At 50.1% G+C, this 19175-nt stretch overlaps 1 protein-coding gene across 1 annotated transcript; it reads right to left on the bottom strand.

Moving 5' to 3' along the window:
- Nucleotides 1-6117: 6117 nt before the first annotated feature.
- Nucleotides 6118-19151, bottom strand: WFDC3 (WAP four-disulfide core domain 3). Its single transcript, XM_044262951.1, has 7 exons — nucleotides 19092-19151; nucleotides 17168-17708; nucleotides 16557-16688; nucleotides 15741-15887; nucleotides 8127-8258; nucleotides 6930-7115; nucleotides 6118-6352 (listed from the first exon to the last, which is right to left on the bottom strand). The coding sequence occupies exons 2-7, from the start codon at nucleotides 17244-17246 to the stop codon at nucleotides 6336-6338; spliced, it is 693 nt and encodes a 230-aa protein (XP_044118886.1). The 5' UTR covers nucleotides 17247-17708; nucleotides 19092-19151; the 3' UTR covers nucleotides 6118-6335.
- Between the last annotated feature and the right edge of the window lie 24 nt (nucleotides 19152-19175).

Here is a 19175-nt window from a genome sequence, read left to right as displayed (position 1 = left end):
AGCCCTGCAGCGGCTCTCCACACGGGGAGTCTGCTTGGGGACTCTCCCCCCCTGCCGCTTGCCCTGCTTTCTCCCTCTTTCTCTCCAGTAAATAAATAAATTGTTTTTAAAAATCATGTCTATTGGGGCATCTACATGGCTCGGTTAAGCGTCTGGCTTTGGCTCAGGTCATGATTCCAGGGTCCCGGGATCGAGCCCCACCGCAGGCTCCCTGCTTGCGCTGTCTCTCTCTCTCTCTTGTAAATAAATAAAAGCTTTAAAAAATAATAAAATAGGGGCACCTGGGTGGCTCAGTGGATTAAGCCTCTGCCTCAGCTCGGGTCATGATCTCAGAGTCCTGGGATCCAGCCCCATGTCGGGCTCTCTGTTCGGCGTGAAGCCTGCTTTTCCCTTTCCCACTCCCTCGCTTGTGTTCCCTCTCTTGCTGTCTCTCTCTGTCAAATAAATAAAATCTTTAATAATAATAATAATAATAATAAAATGGGGCACCTGGGTGGCTCAGTGGGTTAAGCCTCTGTTTCCAACTCAGGTCGTGGTCTCAGGGTCCTGGGATCCAGCCCCACATCCGGCTCTCTGCTCAGCAGGGAGTCTGCTCCCCCGCACCGCCTGCCTCTCTGCCTACTTGAGATCTCTCTGTCAAATAAATAAATAAAATCTTTTAAAAAAAAATAATAATAATAAAACTGCAGTTTCTTTGGCCCACGCCACCCTTCACCTACTGAACCAAAACATCTGGGATGGAATTTGGGAATCTGCACGTTGACAAGCCCCCTCAAGTAGTTCTGTTCTAAAACCAGCCCCTGGCAACCTCTCCTCTGCTTTCTGTCTGTGTGGATCTGCCTGTCCTAGACCGTTCTTATGAACGGAAGCATACAGGAGATGACCTTTCGTGTCCGGCTTCCTTCCCTGAGCGCAGTGTTTGCAAAGCTCCTCGTGCTGTAGCAAGAGTCAATACTTCATTCCTTTCCGTGTCTGAAGACTACTCCGTTGGAGGGCTAGGCTGCATTCTGTTTTGTTTATCCATGGATCCATTTATCTGTTGATCCTATGCCCTGCTGGGCAACTGTGTTGCTTCCACCTTCTGACTATCGCAAAGGGCCTTCTGTGAACATTTGTGTACATGTTTTGATTTGAACACCTGTTCTCCAGTCATTTAGTTAGAGACCTGAGAGCAGACTTCCTGGGTCCTATGGCAACTCCATGTTTAACTTTTTTTTTTTTTTTTAAAGCAGGCTCCCTACTGAGAAGGAACCCAGGGATCTTTTTTTTTTTTTAAGATTTTGTTTTTTTTTTATTATTTATTTGACAGACAGAGATCACACATGTTTAACTTTTTGAGTGCAAGAAACACTGATACAATGTGATCATGTCCCCAAGGTAAGGGTTACCTAAAGGACAGGTTCATTCCACACGGCATGAAAAGGGAGAGCATAATGTTAGGTCTCGGAATTGATAAAGCGCAATTCAGTAGGGCTCCGGAGGAAAAAGTGTAACTTTTTCTCAGAGTGACTGGAAAAATCTGGGAGGAACTCAGATAATACTGAACTTTCCCCTTAACTAGGCTTCTAGAGTATCAATCCTTAACATTTCTCTGGCCTGGAAGCAGTCTATGACTTAGGCCTCTGCTGCCCTCTGGTGGCTCCGAGAGTAAAGGCACCCAGCCAAGAATTCTTTCCATTCAAAACTCCCTGCCCGTTGTTGTTCCCACAAGCGTCCCCAAAGCAGCTGAGCCCAGCATCTGAGCTCCCCACCGCTCCAAATAGGCCTTGAGCCCTCGCTGAATACCCGCACTGCATCTTCACAGTCTGGACTCTGTCCCCACCCTCACAAACTGCATTTCATTTCCCCCTCTTGGTTGCACAAGGTCCTGGCTCAGGCTGGAGGGGGGACCCAGGTCACTCTTGGAAGAAAACAATTCAAGAGCTGCTATCTGATGGCCGGTCTGTAGGACCAGGGTGGCGGAGTGACCAGAATATAAATGAGAAAGCATGAAAGAGAGAGTACGAATAGGTCACAGATATCCAGGGCCAAGCTCCTCCCACCTGGGACCTGCTCTGCCAGACACAGGGTCTCAGGGCTGGAAGGGACTGTGACTCTTGAGGAACTAATGTTTGTCTCTCTGTGTGCCCTTCTCCTTCTCTTTTCTCCCTCCCTCCTTGTCCTTCTCCCTCCCTCCTCCATCGCTCCCTATCATTCCTTCTCTCTGCCTTCCTGTCTCTCCCTCTTCCTCCTTCCTTCTCCCTCCCTTTCTCTTCTCTCTTTCTCCCTGCCTTTCCCTATCTCTCCCTCCCTTCCCCACATCCCTCTTTTTCCCTCTCCCTACTCTCTGCTTCTCTCTCTCCCTGCCTCTCCCTATATCTCCTTCTCTCTCCCTCTCTCTCTCTCTCTCTCTCTCTTCTTCTCTCTCTCTCCCTCCCTCTCTCTCCCTCCTTCTCACTATAGAGAAAGAGGCAGCCCGCCCTAGCTCATGCAGCCAATCTGGACTGGAACCCAGAATTTCCCCTGCCTGTTCCTTTTCCTTACTTCCAAAAATATCACAGTTGATCCCAAATCACTTGCCTACCTCCGTTTTATAGCGAGAGAAAGTAGAATATCAAAATTGTTGAAGCATACAGACCGAGGTACAAACTAGCCCCACAACTCACTCTGAGACCTTGGGCGAGTTCTGTTTCCTCATGTGAAAGACACAGGACTTCCCAGGGCTGCTGTGCAAGCCCAGTTCTTAGCCCAGCACCTGGGACATAGTTGGTGCTCAGTAAGGGTTAGCTGTTAACTCTTTGGGGTGTTTCTTCGTTCTTTTCCAATGCTTGGGAATCTATAGGAAGCTGGCCTTCTAGGCACCAACGCCCTTGACAAAGGAGCTTAACTTGGGTAGGAAAAGGAAGGTAGCCCTTAAGAACACCCCCTTGCCAGGGGCACGGGTTGCACCTCACCCCTCTTGCCTCTTTCAACCCACCTATCCCACTTACCAATGACGTTACGCTCCGCAGAGAGAAAGATCCAGAAGAGCAGCAGGGAGAGGATGCAGGGCCCATGATGTCACTGAGGCAGCACACGCATGTGCCACCTGCGGTCTCCACCACCTGATGGTCAAGGAAAGGGATGGAGAAGTGGGGAGCTCAAAACCCACTGACTCTGGTCAAAGAACGGGTCTTAGAGGACTCACATTTGAGGATCAGTATGTGTCAGAGCCCCAGAAACTCCTGCCCACTGGGCAGAAGGGTTGGAGGAGGTCATGGAGAGGACATGACTGCCACTTGACCTGCAAGCTGGCCCTGAGCATTTGGGGGGGTTCCTCCCCATTCCCTGTCCTTGGAATGTTCCGCCACTCACTGTTTCCATAGTGGGAGCCATTTTCAAGGATGTAGCCTTGAGGGTTCAAGATGTTGTTGAGACCCTCTGGCCGGTGCATGGGACTGAGCCCTGTAAAGGTCTCTCTGTAAACTGTTAAGGTTCAGGTGGTCAGGTGCTGAGATCTGCTGGCTTCTGGACCCCAAGACAAGCGTCCTGTTTAAGTTCCCTTGCACCTGCCACCTGCTGATGGGGAGTGATCTTTCTTCATCTCACCATGCCCTCTGTGTATAGGGAGCTGGTTTCAGATTTCACCCCCCAAGGTGAGCCAGCAGGAAGCTAAGGTTGGGGAGGGGCGTGGTTGTGGTTTTTCATTCTGGTCAGAGCTCATTTCAGGGTGCAAGTTTAGGGCATCTGTAATGGAAGGACCCACTGAGATCTGCTTCCCCAGGCCTGAGGCTGAAATGGTCTTAAACTGAGAAAGGACAGGTTCTGATGGCTTCTTTGGTTTAGGGTACAACAGTAGGAAAAGAGGCCTAGAAAGGCCCAGAAGAGGAGGAGGGAGAAACGGAGTTTGGCCCCATCTCAACCTTTGACCTCCAACTCCAACACAATCAAACAAAAACAAATTCAACCCTTTAGTTCATGCACCTCTCGAGAGCTCGCTCTCTCTCTCTCTCTCTCTCCCCTCCCCCCCACCCCATGTCATTGCTCCCATGTGGACAGGATGGGCTCCCCAGATGAAGAGGAAAGATCTGGAAGGGCCATCTCTCCTGGTGCTCAGCCTGAGCTGGGCTGGGACTCACACCTTCCTTTCCAGTCCCACCCCCACCCCCAGCAGAAAATCATCCTACCACATTTTAAGATCCCAGGATTGCTGTTTTCACTGAAAGCTTCTCCATATTGATTTTTTAGATGGTGTCCGTGTACTATCTCTTTTTTTAATAAACAAAAACACGATAAGGAAAACAATGGAAGAAGAACCTACCAAATTGTTCAGCAGCCAATTACACGGACACGGGAGGTCCTCCTAGGTCCCTGCACTATGAGCCTGGGACCCTGAGGGTCCCTAGGATGCCACTGCAAGGCTCCCACTAGCCACTCCTCTTCAGATCAAACGCAGACGTGTCTTCTCAAAGAGATGAGTGTTCCGAACCAGTAGAAACCAGAATTTCACAGGCCAGTGTGAAAACAGAGGGAAAGGGAGCACAAAAAGACAACAGTGATGGAAATTTTTTTTAATTTTAAAGTTTTATTTATTTATTGGGGGAGGGGCATAGGGAGAGGGAGTCTTCAGCAGACTCAGAGCCCGACGGGGCTCGATCTCACGACCCGGAGATCACAACCCGAGCAGAATTTAAGAGTCAGACACCCAACTGAATGCGTCACCCAGGTGCCCTGGAAGGTTTTTTTTTTTTTTACGTTGTAACTTGCCTTTTTCTGTTTCTTTGAGTTGGGAATTATAAAAAAAATTTTGCAATACTCACGGTGAGCACTTGTTATAAAAGTCCTGCCTACTTAGAAATTTCTGTCCAAATTTTGAATGCATGTGTCCTCTAACCCAGTACGACACACGAGGTTCATTACTTCCCTCCCCCATTCTCTCCTTCCTTGCTAATAGAATCTCAATTTTTAAATCCAGGTGGGCCCCTCCCTCAGCCTCAAGGATGAAGCATGTTTCATCTAAGAAGTCACATTTTCTCCTTCCTGTTTGCAGACATTTGCTTTTCCAGCCAATGAGAGGACAAGGGAAACATGGGGAGGGGTCAGCTTGCAGGGAAGATGGTCTCTGTCATTAAAAGGAGAGAGCATTTGAGGGGAAGGTCTTTTCACCATTACCCTTTCCACAGACCTTCCTGCTGTGACATCCAGGGTTCCAGCAACTGTCCCACATCCGTGAGGGGACCGTCTTGAGGACAAAGGCCAGCACGCCGAGGTTGGTGGGGAAGGAAGGCAGGAGCCTCCTCATTAGCACTGTGGATGCCTCTCTCCACACTCCAATGTGAGGAAATTAGATTGTCTTTATTGACGAAGCCACTGTTTGGTGGGTTTTCTAATACTCAAAGCTCAACACATTCCTTACGGACAGACTTGGGAATTATATTCATTCTTTCAGTCACTCAACAAACACTGATTGAGGGCCTTTTCCGGGGGGAGGGGGGATCAGGGGGCGGTGTCAGGCTCTATTGGAGAAACTAGAATTCTACCACAAAGAATTTCCCCAGATGTGACTGCAAAAGAAGACCAACCTTTATATGTACAGGGAGTCATGTTCACCAAGAGAAGACTAATTAAATTAGCTATTTTCATGGTATCCCATTACAAAATAATGTGATAACATAAATTTCTCCAGGATATAGAATGTGATCTGTTTTGCATGCATTTTTAAAATTTATTTTATCTTTTATATTCTGAGAACCTGAAGGCAACCCTTCCCTATAGCAAAGCTACTTGAAGGGACAAACTGCCTTGTCTTGGAGCCAAGGGCAGGCCCCCAGAGAAGGAGATCCAAGGTGGGACCATCCAAGAAACTATAGTAAACTAGTTTCCCACCCCAGTTCCATCCCCAGCTCACATTCTCTATTAAAAGATCAGCAGGTCCAAGAAGAGCCCTGATGGTCCCACTCCTGAGGCTTGAGAGAGAGAATCTATGGCAAATCAGCTGAGACTGACTCCCACCCAACTCTGCCCTCACCACTGGGGCAGCCCCCACTTTCAGTGTTCTCGGAAAGGATGGGTTGCCCTAAGTCCCGTAATCCTGCAGCCATGCTCAGACCCCCTAGCTCTCTCTCCTCATCCTGGCCCTCCAACAGCACAGGCAAGAAGGTCAGTACAGTCTTTATTGGGGAAAAGCAGTACCACACACCATTGCCCAAACCCATGACTCTGTTTCCCTTGCTCAGGGCCACAGCAGGAACAGAAGCAGAGCAGAGAGGGCAACGAGAGCCCCCAGGAGGGTCACAGCTCCAGGACATCACTCTCTCCTGGCAGCCAGGAAAAGCCCCCCTGTCATCACCAAAGCAGCTCAGGACAAATCACGACAGCTAAGGCACCAGGATCCCTACAGAAAGAAGGAGCCGCAGGTCACACTTGTGCCCTCCTGTCTCCGGCTTCCCCCTACCCTAGAGAAGTTGGGCATGCATGGCTCCCCAAAGCCTTGGATGGCACCATTTCCCAGACAATCCAGTCCAAACGGCAGTGAAGATGACTCACTCAGATGTCAACCTTGTATCTCCTAGCACCAAAACAGCTCACTCTCGCCCCATCCCGACCCGGGTCCCCAAGTGTGTCACACACATTCCACCTTTATGCCTTTGCTCACCACCAGACCACCTGTCCAGCATGTTCTCTGTGCTTTCCTCCCTTTGCCACATCCTGCCTAGTCTTTAGGGCCCAGATCCAATCCTACTTGGGCAGAAAGACCTTCCCAAGGAGCCACACCCACTCAGAGCCTAGAAGCCCATGCGGTCTATATAAAGGTTTCCCATCTGGGGCATTGGATCTTTCTCTCCCACCAGACTCTCCAGGGCAAGAACTTTGTCTTGATCCTCTGAAGGCTCCTACCCAGGAGCTAAGCCAGTGCTCTCCACACACAGCAGTCAAGTGCGCTCTTATCAATGAGGTTGGCCGTGACTCACCTCTGGCAGAACCAGGGCTGAGGGTCCCGTTGGGGTTTGTGGCCAGTTCCGCTGGCAGAATGGGCGGGACACAGAAGCGGCCACAGCCTGACTTGCAGCACTTTTCCCCGGCCTGGCAGTTCTCATCCATCATGCAGGTGACAATGCACAAGCCCACCAGAAGGCGTGGACACTCACCACCCCGCCCTGCGGGGTCAACAGAAACAGGGAGGGATCGGAGTGTCAGCGCCACTGACTCTGGATGCAACTGAGACTCAGAGGCTCCAGACGAATCCATCCCTGACTGTAGCCAGATCTTAACCAAAAATCTGCCTGGGAAACCTTGGAGTTAGAGCCTCTGAGAATCAGTGGGGCCGTGAGAGATCATCTGGACCAGCAGTTTTCAAATGGTCTCCCACAGACTTCCCCGGAGGTCCCTGGGTTTCATACCTCTGTGTGTGGGGCTGCGTGGAGTGCCACGGAGCTCCCCACCCCCTCCTCCCATGGCTGGGCCTCTCAGTGTCCCTTCCTCCAGGAGGCCTCCCTCTGCCACCCAGACAAGGTTTGGTGCCCTGCTTTGTGTTCCTCTCATCAGAATTCATTACAGCTCTTGATCTGTCTACCTTCCCTGATGATAAGGACAAGAATCTATCTTCAGAAACTTGAACACTACCTGGGAATCTACACGTTGTCTAAAAACAACATCTGAGCCAGTAATTCTGAAGTGGAGTTCTACAGTGCCTGGTACGAAAGGAGCATTCAAAAATATGGATTCGTTTAAAAATACATATGTTGAAACAAAGAAATCAGATCAGGAATGCTCTTATCTGTTGTGAATATGTCGCTAAGAATCTGGTCAGAAAACCATGACCTCGGGCAACTCCCTCACCTTACAGATGAAGAAACTGCCTCAGGACAAGTCTGCTTCCCTGAGGTTACAGAGCTGGTCAGCAGCAGAACCAAGACCAGAAGCCACACCACCTGGCTTCCAGTCTTGGGACTTTTCCTTCTAACTCACTGCCTTCCCCGAGTTCTTTCAACACCAGTGCGGGCCCCTGGGCCCCAGGAGAGGTGAGGTGGCTTTGGGCTGGGTCTAGGAGGACAGGAGGGATGAGAACTCTGACTCCTCCCAGGGAGGGAAAGACCAGAGGCCACAGATGGCTCCCTCCCCAACCCACCCTGAAACTCACGAATCCCTTCCCCAAGGGGCCAACATACCTCCCTGAATGTCTCCACGGCATGAGTGGCCACAGCCGGTACTGCAGCACTTATGCCCCTGGGGACAGGACTCGTCCCTGTCACACAGCTCCTCGCACGGAAGGGGGTCAGCAGGACATTCACCACCAGACGCTGCCACAGAATCAAAGCATGGGACCCAGAGGTGTTCAGACCCAGTGTTCCTGGATATTTTCACTGTGACTCTTGAGTTTTCTTATATTATATATATTTCATTGTGCATGTTAATCCGTATGATTGCTTAAAATATGTATTTATGTGCATATATATATGTACTTTCCAGTCTTTCTAATTCTTTCTTTCTTTCTTTCTTTTTTTAATGCTGGTCATCGACTACTAAAGTGATCTCAAGACTCACAATCTGGAAAACACTATGGAGATCTAACCCACTGTGGCAAACAGACTTACAGCCAGCCCCACATTCACTGTCCCTCCCTCCTTCCCGCGGTAGACACCTATGCTGGTGGCCCCCAAGGAGCCACACCTCCCATATGGTCTCTGGGCTGGACTGTGTGTCTTGCTTTGACGAACAGGACACCAGCAAGTGTGATGCAAGCAGAGGCTTGAAAAGCACTTGTGTGTTGCGGTTTGCCCCCTTAAAACACGCTCCGCCTTGGAAACCAGCCGCTATGCCATGAAGAAGCTTGAGCTCAACTCCAGAATGATGAGATGCCCCACAGAGAGAGGAGCTGGATGAAGAGACGCATCCCGCCCGGTCCAGCCACCGTCAAGTTCCCCGCTGGGCTCCCAGCTGCACGCAGCTGTATGAGTGACCTAGCTTTGCCGTGTGGGCAGAAGAACGGCCCAGGTGAGCCCCGCCAACCCAAACAGCCAAGGGAAAGAGGCAACTGTTGTTATTTTGAGCCACTAAGTTTGGGAAGTATTTGTTATACAGCTGTGGACAACTGAAGCACTTGCTAATGAAACCACAGTTAGGTTTGGAGAGGCAGTGAGCCCAGCCAGCTGCGAAGCTTTGCTTCCCCAAGTTACCTTGTAACTAGGAGTGGCCACAAACTAGGACAGAAGCTGGAAAAACTTGTGCATTCTTGACCCGGCTACTGCACCTTTCCAACTGCGCCCTGACTTCTCTTTCTTCCAGTGCAAAGACAGAGCTAACCCAGGGAGGTAGAGCCATCTTCTTTCAACCACGAGGCAACAAGTATGACGAAGCCAAGGCAGGCAAAGGGGAAGGACAAAAAAAAAAAGTAACCTCATCCTCGGTATCGTGGAGACACCATCCAGCCTTGGTCCCCACTTCAGGACTTCTTGTTATGCGAGGAAAAAAGGAACCCCTCTTTTGTTAATTTTCTGTTGCCTACAGCCAGGCACATCCACCATGTGCCCCTTCACGACCCCTCTGAAGATAGCGACACTCAGAAAAGAGAAGGGGTGGGGCGCCTGGGTGGCTCAGTGGGTTAAGCCGCTGCCTTCGGCTCGGGTCATGATCTCAGGGTCCTGGGATCGAGTCCCGCATCGGGCTCTCTGCTCAGCAGGGAGCCTGCTTCCCTCTCTCTCTCTCTCTCTCTCTCTGCCTGCCTCTCCATCTACTTGTAATTTCTCTCTGTCAAATAAATAAATAAAATCTTAAAAAAAAAAAGATTTAAAAAAAAAAGAAAAGAGAAGGGGTTTGCCCAGAACGACAGAGTGAGTCAGTGGCAAAGCAGGACAAAACTCAGCCTCTTGGTTTGCAAGCAAGAAGCACTCTTTGTACTACATTGTCCTTAAAACACGCAGGCCCCGGGCCAGGTCCCCCGGAGCAGGCACACCCTAGGAACCCACATCCAAACCAAACTGCCTTGCCATGACTCATTCATCTCAGTGTTTATTTCAGCTTCTTTAAGTGGAGAAAAGGAGCGACAGGCTATTAAAGGCATTGTGGAAAACCGAAGCAGGACTGGCCCAGTGCCTCTGAGTTGGGACATGTAAGTACAATTGCCTATGGCTGGCTCTGGGAAGTCCGCCATGATGGAAAAAAGCCAGTGCTGGCCTCCCAGGAGGCTATGTGCAGCTGACAGTCAGGGTCTAATAACCCGGGATCACGGGATTTTCCTGAACAGTCCCTATTTCAAAGAATCTCTGCCATTGTCAGAACACATCGAATCTGATTTTTTATCCAGAACACATGGTCACGCTAATTGAAAGATGTGCCTTTCCACACCTCCCCACCTACTTGACAAACACTACAATCTATTTAACAAAGAACAAAGCCTTTCATCCCACAGTTGAGAAGGCTGGGCATAAAAAAAAATACCTCTGGTGGGAAAAACCTAGCAATATAACTTCTTGTGGAGCTACACAGAGAAGCACCCTTCCCAGATGTCACCATTTTGCTGAGCTTGGCCCTGAAGTGACTAGTGCCAGGAGCGCTCTGCTCCTCCTCATCCCCACGACAGGCATGGAGAAACCTCTACTCTCTTCCAGGCTAGGCTTCCTTGAGGTCCCTGGAGTTTTGTCAAACAGTAGACACAGTTAAGGGACTCTTGGGGAACAGGCTGAAACCCTGAGAGTCAGAGCACACGCCCTTTGACCAGTACCCACCACGGCCATCACTGCATCCCCCATGAATTCCTGCCAAATAATTCCCTACTCTCAGCTCAAACACTGGAGCTGATGGCCTCCACACCAGACTATGCCATCCTTACAATATTTAAGATTTCTTTATCTATTTATTTTAAAGAGAGAGGGAGAGAGAGCACACATGGGAGAGGCAGAGGGGAAAAGAGAGAGAGAGAGAGAATCTCAAGCAGACTCTGCGCTGAGCACAGAGCCTGATGCAAGGGTCCATCTCACAACCCTGAGACCACAACCTGAGTAGCTGCTTAACCAACTGAGCCACTTGGGCACCCCACTTTTAACACTTTATACTCAACTGAAATCTGGATTCCATCAGTCCTTGTCCTATGCCCAGACACCTTGTGAAAACATGGCTAGCACCATGATCCCAGGCAGGACACTCTGCCTCTCATTGTCTCAGGTTTCCCAAACTAGGTAAGCTCAGTTCCTCATACCACATGGTTTCCAGGCACCTCATAGTTATCTAACCAGGAATCTAACCAGGATGAGGAAGAGGAATGAGAGTCAGAATGGAAATGGTCATCCCCACTCTTTATATATGCCCCTATCCCAAGACCCACGCTATCACACACAAAAAAAGTGCAATAAAAACCTGACACCCTTGGGTGCCTGGGTGGCTCAGTGGTTTAAGCCGCTGCCTTCGGCTCAGGTCATGATCTCGGGGTCCTGGGATCGAGTCCCACATCGGGCTCTCTGCTCAGCGGGGAGCCTGCTCCCTCCTCTCTCTCTCTCTGCCTACTTGTGCTCTCTCTCTCTGTCAAATAAATAAATAAAATCTTTAAAAAAAAAAAAAACCTGACACCCAGGAAATACTCAGACATAGGCTTTACTGTTGCCCCAGCTCTAACCATCCACTATATTTGAGAGAAGGACAGTAGTGCTGATATAAAAGTGAAATCTCAAAACTTCTTAAGCCAAGAAGGGCCCTCTGAGCCATCATACCTCCTCTTGCAAACAGCCAGACAGACAGCCAGACAGCCAGACATCCGGAAAAGGAGCAGGACTGGCCTGTCGTCAATGGTAGCAGAACTAAGTCCCAAATTCCCAGCTCTGACACCAGGACCGATGATGTGGTCCTTCAAGCCACATCATTGTGATTCCCTACAGTCCATGAGGATTAACCCAAGAACAAGAGCTGGAACTCACTCACGGGGAGACTGGGTGGCTCCCTGCTCAACAGGGAGTCTGCTTCTCCCTCTCCCTCTGCCCCTCCAGGGCTCCTTCTCTCTCTCTCTCTCTCTCTCTCTCTAATAAACAAACCTTTACTTTTAGTCTCCTAATAAAGAAATCTTTTTAAAAAGATTTTTTTGAAGATTTTATTTATTTGACAGAGAGGGAGAGATCACAAGTAGTCAGAGAGGCAGGCAGAGAGAGAGAGGAGGAAGCAGGCCCCCTGCTGAGCAGAGAGCCCGATGCGGGGCTTGATCCCAGGACTCTGGGATCATGACCTGAGCCGAAGGCAGACGCTTAACCCACTGAGTCACCCAGGTGCCCCAAAAAGATTTTTTTAAATAAAGTAAAATGAAAACCAGACTGGGCCTCACTTCCCTGCTTTTACTAGCCCCACAGAGGCTTCCCGGTGCGTTTAGAACAAAGCTTTAGACAGAAGCCCTGGAGACTAACCCGAAATCTGGACTCTCCCTAAGTGGAGCCACTTCCTTCTCTTTCCCTTTCCTCCAACCCCACTGACCTCCTTTCACTTCCTTGAGACAGTAAGCTCTTCCCTACTCCCAGCCTTGGCAAGTGCAGCTCCCGCTCATCCTCCAGGGTGAAAGGACACCTCCTAGCCTCTGCCTTTGGCTTGGGTCATGATCTCGGGGGGCTGGGATCGAGCCCCACTTCGGGCTCTCTGCTCGTTGGGGAGCATGCTTCCCTTCCTCTCTCTCTGCCTGCCTCTCTGCCTATTTGTGATCTCTGTCTGTCAAGAATAAATAGAATCTTAAAAAAAAAAAAAGAAAAGAAAAGAAAGAAAGGACACCTCCTCTCCAGCTCGCTTTGATGTCCCTTTGCAGCCCTCATCACAGCTGGTGCCCAGTATTTTTAACCACGGCGGCCTTGCTCACCACGGGACATGTATGCCAGCCAGGCAGAGGCTCAATAGGTAGTGAGCAAGGGAGAAAGTAGGGGCGTGGACAGACAGGTCAGACTTGGGATGGTGGGGAGGGAATCTGAACAGAGAGGTGCTGGGCATCACAGCACAAGCTGCTGAACGTTATTTGGCAGGCTTTCTAAAGGCTTTTTAAATACATTTCTTGGGGCACCGGGGTGGCTCAGTCATTGAGCATCTACCTTCGGCTCGGGTCGTGATCCCAGGGTCGTGGGACTGAGTCCCACATCGGGCTCTCTGCTCAGCGGGAAGCCTGCTTCTCCCTCTCCTGCTCCCCCTGCTCGTGTTTCCTCTCTTGCTGTCTCTCTGTCATAGAAATACATAGAATCGGGGCACCTGGGTGGCTCAGTGGGTTAAGCCACTGCCTTCGGCTCAGGTCATGATCTCAGGGTCCTGGGATCGAGTCCCGCATCGGGCTCTCTGCTCAGCAGGGAGCCTGCTTCCCTCTCTCTCTCTCTGCCTGCCTCTCCATCTACTTGTGATTTCTGTCAAATAAATAAAATCTTTTTAAAAAAAAAGAAATACATAGAATATTTTAAAATAACAAATAAATAAATTCTTCCAAAGTGCATGATACAGACCCCCAGTGACATGGGTTTAGGAGATGGGGGCTTTGGGAGGTGACGAGGTTGTGAGAGGGGAGCCCCCATGAAGGGGACGCTGCCCGCACTGCGCCCGTCCACCGTGTGAGCTCCTGGAGAGGACAAGGCAGTCTGTGAACCAGGAAGCTGGCTTTCCCCAGACACTGAATATGGTGGCATCTTAACCTTGGACTGCTCAGCCTCTAGAATTTAAGACATAAATTTCTTTTATTTATAAGCCACCCAGTCCATGGTATCCTGTTCTAGCTGCCCAAAGGACATTATCACTCTTTGAGGTAAGTACACTCATCTCCACTGTACAGAGACAAAGGCCAGGACCAGAGAGGCCACACGGCAAGCAGAGAAGCACGGCTCCCATCATACTCAGACCAGAGCTGCCTCACGGGGCAGGTCCCAGTGTCTGCCCCAAGCCCTCGGGCGGCCTGACCGTCCCACTGCCTTACCAAGCCAACCAGCAGTGGCTCGTAAAACTCTGGCCATGTCAGAGCTGAGGGAGAGCAGGAACCGTTCAGAGCCCAGGACGGACAGCCTCCTGTGACGCCAGGTGTAGTTACCAGTCCCACTGAGCAGCCCAGCCCAGCCCTGGAGCCCTAGGGAAGTCATTGCCCACTAAGAGAGCAGCCAGTTCCACCTCCCACTGGACGAGGACCCACACTCAGCCAGTAAGTATGCTCCGGGAGATCTGCAGGGAGGTCACCGTTGCAGGCGGCCTGGCTCCAAGGGAGGAGGCAGTCCTGTCTGGCCTGCCAGGGCTCAGAGCTGCTCACAAAGGGCCTGGTCTGGGTGCCAGCCTGTCCCTCAGCCCCTGTCACTAGGCCATCAGCTTCACACACTGGAAGACTGTGCTGGGCCCTGCAGGCTGGCAGTGAGTGACTGGCCTGACACAGGTTCCCAGGCTCTGGTTCCCAAACTGGGCCAAAAGAGTCCTGGCAAGGAAGACAACCCTCTGTTCTCTCTTATGGGCAGGGTGCCCGAGCGAGCTGCTGAAGCCAGACAGAGACAGCCCCACGGGGTCCAGGGAAGGGGCTGCTACCTGGTGAGGTTTGGTTGGGAGGAAAGAGGCGGACACATGCTGCGGAGTTCCAGGGTCTCCAAGAGGAAGAGGTCCGAGGAGGAGAAAGCGATCCTGGTTCTTGATAAAAGGGGCTGGTTAGCAACCGCACTCCTGAGGAAGCCCAACTTACAGGCAACAGGAAGGAAGCCAATGTCTACTGAGGGCTAAACACTTTCCATACTTTGAACCTTTACAACAACGTCCAAGGCTTATTCTTTCCATTTGACAGAGAAGGGAAATGTGGCCCAGGGAAACAGAAGACACTTGACCAGGGACCTGCCGGCCGGTAACTGGGGAGCCTCAGGCTTGAACCCAGCTCTCTGATGACCAAAATATAAGCTTTTCTACTGGAATAGCTGCCACATGCACTCACAGAGAATGGTTCCAGTTTCTTTAGGAAACATAATGGAAGGTATGATGTAAGACCCCATTTAATGCAGTGAAGAAAAAATAAAACTCAGGAAGTACTTTAAAACTATAAAACACCCTGAAATACACCAAACACACCTGGACAATGGGAAGACATAAAGATTCAACATAAAAATGTCAGTTGTGCCTAAGTTAATTTTTTAAAGATTTTATTAATTGGAGAGAGAAACAGTGAGAGAGCAAGCAAGAGCAGGGCAAGGGGCAGAGGGAGAGGGAGAAGCAGACTCTCTACTGAGCAGGGATCCCAACATGGGGCTCAATCTCAAGACCCCAAGATCATGACCTGAGCCAAAGGCAGATGCTTAACCCACTGAGCCACCCAGGTGCCCCCCCTGAAATTAATTTATATATCTACCAACTCTCTTAAAAATAGCAGCCTCCATATTTTCAGGGAGGGGAGTAGTGTGAAACAATATCATAATAAAATTTATTTGGAAGCACAAACAAGCAAAATTAACCATAAAAATCTGGAAACGACAGGGACATGAGAAGGAACAAGCCATAGAGACATGAGAGTGTTGTCAATTTCTAATACTTTTTGGAGGCCTCTCAGGAGCCAGGGGAGGAGGCAAGCACAAGAGCAGAAAATGCCACAAGCCCCAGATCTCCCTGCTGGCAGCCTCCTCTGCCTGCCTGGATCCCATGCCACAGATCATCCTGGCTGGGGTACCTTTTGTCTGTGGTTTGTTTGTTTTTAAGGTTCTCAGAACTTGGCAGGCAATTATTGTGGCTCAAAGTAAGGAAAAACCGTAATAGTATGGTGTGGGCTTATTTGAGAAAGGAGACAGCAGGCCAGCGAGCCCGGGAATGCCCGGGGCAGTATTTCTTACCCAGCTTGGGTTTAGTGACTGGGACCACACAGCGCCTGTTGCAGCCAAACGTGCAGCATTTCTCTGTACCTGGACAAGTCTCATCAGTGACGCACCTTTGGAAGCAGAATTGTTTCCGAACAGCCCTGGGACAATCTCCTTTCTTCCCTGTAGGGAAAAAGGGAGACAGCCACACACACACAAAAAAGAGAGAGAGAGAGAGAGAGAGGCTATCTATCTATCTACCGGTGGCTCCCACAGATTTAGCAAAAGGGAAAATCAAAGAAAGGAAGGAAGACCTGAGCTTCTTTAGGACACTCAACCCTGGTGCTAAGGCAAAGACAGTAAGAATGATGAGAGCTCACATTTACTGAGTTCGCCTTGTGCCAGGAACCTCTCATTTGATCCTCATAACAATCCCAAGAGGTACAAACCATTATCCCCATTTTACAGGTGAGGAAATTGTGGCTTAAAAGCTTAACGCTTACAAAGAGTGGCTTATGGCTTATTTGTAGCAAGGAAAGTCTCCCTGGCTTGAGCTCTACTCTTGTGATCACTACCTCTAACAGGCTTCCCCTCACAGTTTGGCCCCCCAGCCTTCACGGGAGCCCTGAGTGCAAATAAAAGGCAGAGATCATTAGTGTGTCTTCTTTTCTGACAGAGGACAAAGAGCTGGGGGTTGCGTGATTAAAGAAGAAACCCCCAAACCGGGGAGAGATGCTGCAGACAAGCTCCATTTCCAGAGCCCATCTAGGAGGTAGGAGGTTCTCTGGGTCTTTCTACCCCAGAGGCAAGGTCAGAGAGCACACCTGGATTGTGCCCCTCCAGCCAACATACCTTCTGGAAGGCCTCCTCGGCAGACACGACCGCAGCCGGTGCTGCAGCACTTTTGCCCAGCAGGACACGACTCATCCCCCTGGCACAGCTCTCTGCACGGGTGATTATCAGGAGGGCATTCTCCTGCTTTCACTGCAAAAGATGTCCCACGAGGTTGAGGTGACCAGCTAAGCCTCAAGAAATGGGGAATGGAAGCCGAGCACTTCAAGGCTCTTCAGCCTCTGCCAACATTCCTATCCAAGATAGCTCTGCCACTGCTGTCCCCTCCCCTCACACAACCCCTGACACTTGCCCACCACTACTGAATGTCGGGCCACTTTGCAGATAAAGAGAGGGAAAGGTTGGTGTGATCCTGTTCACGTTTAAGGAGCTCTAGGGAAAAGCCAGAACCTCTACTAAGCCAGACTGGAAGGCCTACCTCCTTGTCCAGAGAGGGTAGAGAAAGCCAGGAAGACCTATTCCGGCTGTCCTGAGAATCTATGCATCCAGTCCTGTCCTACAGAGATGACCATCTCCACAAAGAGGACTCTCACTCCAGGAAGAGACAGGGGAGGTCTTCTTCTTGGTCACTGTCTGTTACTGTTGGTCGGGGACCCCAAATAATAGCTCACCATGCTCTCCTGCAGCCACCCAGGATGTCAGGGACCCAAGAGCAAGAAGGGCCTTCAGGAGGAAGAGGCAGCTCAGCATGACGATGGCGCCGAGAGTGGAGATGAGCGCTCAGTCCAGGCGGGAGATGTACACCTTTGCCCAGGGCACCCACCAAGGGATGGGCAGGACTAGGAGACTGCCCTAAACCCAGCCCCAAAGTCTTCCCTTTTGCAATATTCCCCCAAGGATGTGTTCTCCTGACAAGAAGAAAAGTGACTGGTTGCTGGTATGTGGGAAAATTCCTGGCACTCCCAAAGGCAGTGATGACAGTGATCAAAGTCTGTAATGGAACATACACAACACCCATGGACAATGAAGAAGAACCTGATGGGTAGTTGGGGGAAATGAGGGATGGCCACTGGATACAAGATCAGAGGGAGCCCTAAAGGGCTTTGGAAGGACACAGCTGCAGCCAAAGCGACAGAGGGAAGGACCAGAGATGCAACTTTATAATAACCACAGATAATAAAATGTAGTGTGGCTCCTGTTCATCCTAGCAACCTTGAAAACAGAGAAGGGAGCAGACTACTTAGAAACCATGAAAAAAAAAAAACTACAGCAAAGCCATATTTCAGTTTGTTCAGAATGAGTACAAATGCACCAATACCTGCATCTTCATCTGTCTAGCCCATACAGGTCATTTTTTGATTGTGTGAAGGCTAGTTCACAGAACCCAAAGAAGTTGCTATGACTCAAGTAGTCTAGACCATCTATATTCCCTTTCTTCATCTCCTCTTCCTCTATTTCGTTTGAATTATCTGTCCTGCTTATGACTTTGGTCAGACATGGTATTTCATGGTATCCACTGGGACTGCTTAGCCCGTAAGATTATAGAGCAGAGGAAATTCAGGCTTAAAGTTAAAATCTCCTTAATAGAGCCAAAGAGTTTGGTGCTAAAGAGTTGCCTTATTGTTTTAAGGCTGATATTGGAACATGGATATATTTAACACTTGTTGACTTACCAACAATTCGATGAACATGTGTTTTATGTATATTGTTTATTTTAGTCCTCACAATAACCTTGCAGAGGTAATAAAACTGGTTCAGAGGGGTTGAGAAAGAATACCCAAGGTCATAAAGCTAGTAAGTGGTGGTTACTGGAATTTAATAATAGTAACGACGATAGCATTGCTCGAGGGTTTACTTGCACCACAATTCTAAGTGCTGTATATGAATTGACTCATTTAATCCTCACTGCAACCCTATGAATTAGGTACTATTATCCCCGCTCTACAGATGGGGGAAACTGAGGCACAGAAAGAAACGTAAGTCACACAGGAGGCGGTAGACCAAAGGCAGGCAGCGCCAATTCCATAGTCGGTGTTCTTAACCACCATATCATCCTGGATTTGAAGCCAGATCCTTTTACATGAAAAACTCGTACTTTTTACTACCCCATATTGTGACCTGGTAAAAATAACTTTCTCTACTACCCATAAATCGATCCAGTTCTATTCAAGAACATCTCACCTCTAAGCCAGAGCTAAGGGGAGTTCTGAGGAACTCCACAGCTGTTAAACCCCTGCGTCCTCTGCCCATCCCAGAATCACCAGTCTGGAAAGAGCAGCCCAGCTCCCTAGGGCTTGGGGAGTCCACCCAGCCCTCATTATGATGCTTTCAGATAAAAAAAGGCAGCCCCTGGGGCCTAGCCCCAGAAGGACCCTGTGGGCCAGACCCCCTCTTGGGGTTGGGTTTTGGGTCCCCGCATTAGACCGACTCTACCGCTTTGAAAGACTGAACTGCAGGCGCCGCTGCGCTCGCCGCCTCCTCCTGCCCCGCACTTCACCAGCCTGCGCCCGGAGGAAAGATCCCCCAGACCAAACACCCACAGTCTGCACCCGAGGCGCGCCCCCACCCCCCACCCTCAGCAAAGCCCCTGCCAACCGCTCTCACGGCGCCGTTAGGAGTCCGGGACCCCAGCGAGACGCGCCTTGCGGTTCCCATGGAAACCCAGCAGCTCGCCGCGGC

This window comes from Neovison vison, chromosome 8 (assembly GCF_020171115.1).
Source record: "Neovison vison isolate M4711 chromosome 8, ASM_NN_V1, whole genome shotgun sequence".
Classification (NCBI taxonomy): domain Eukaryota; kingdom Metazoa; phylum Chordata; class Mammalia; order Carnivora; family Mustelidae; genus Neogale; species Neogale vison.
This window is presented reverse-complemented; position numbering and strand designations above follow the sequence as displayed.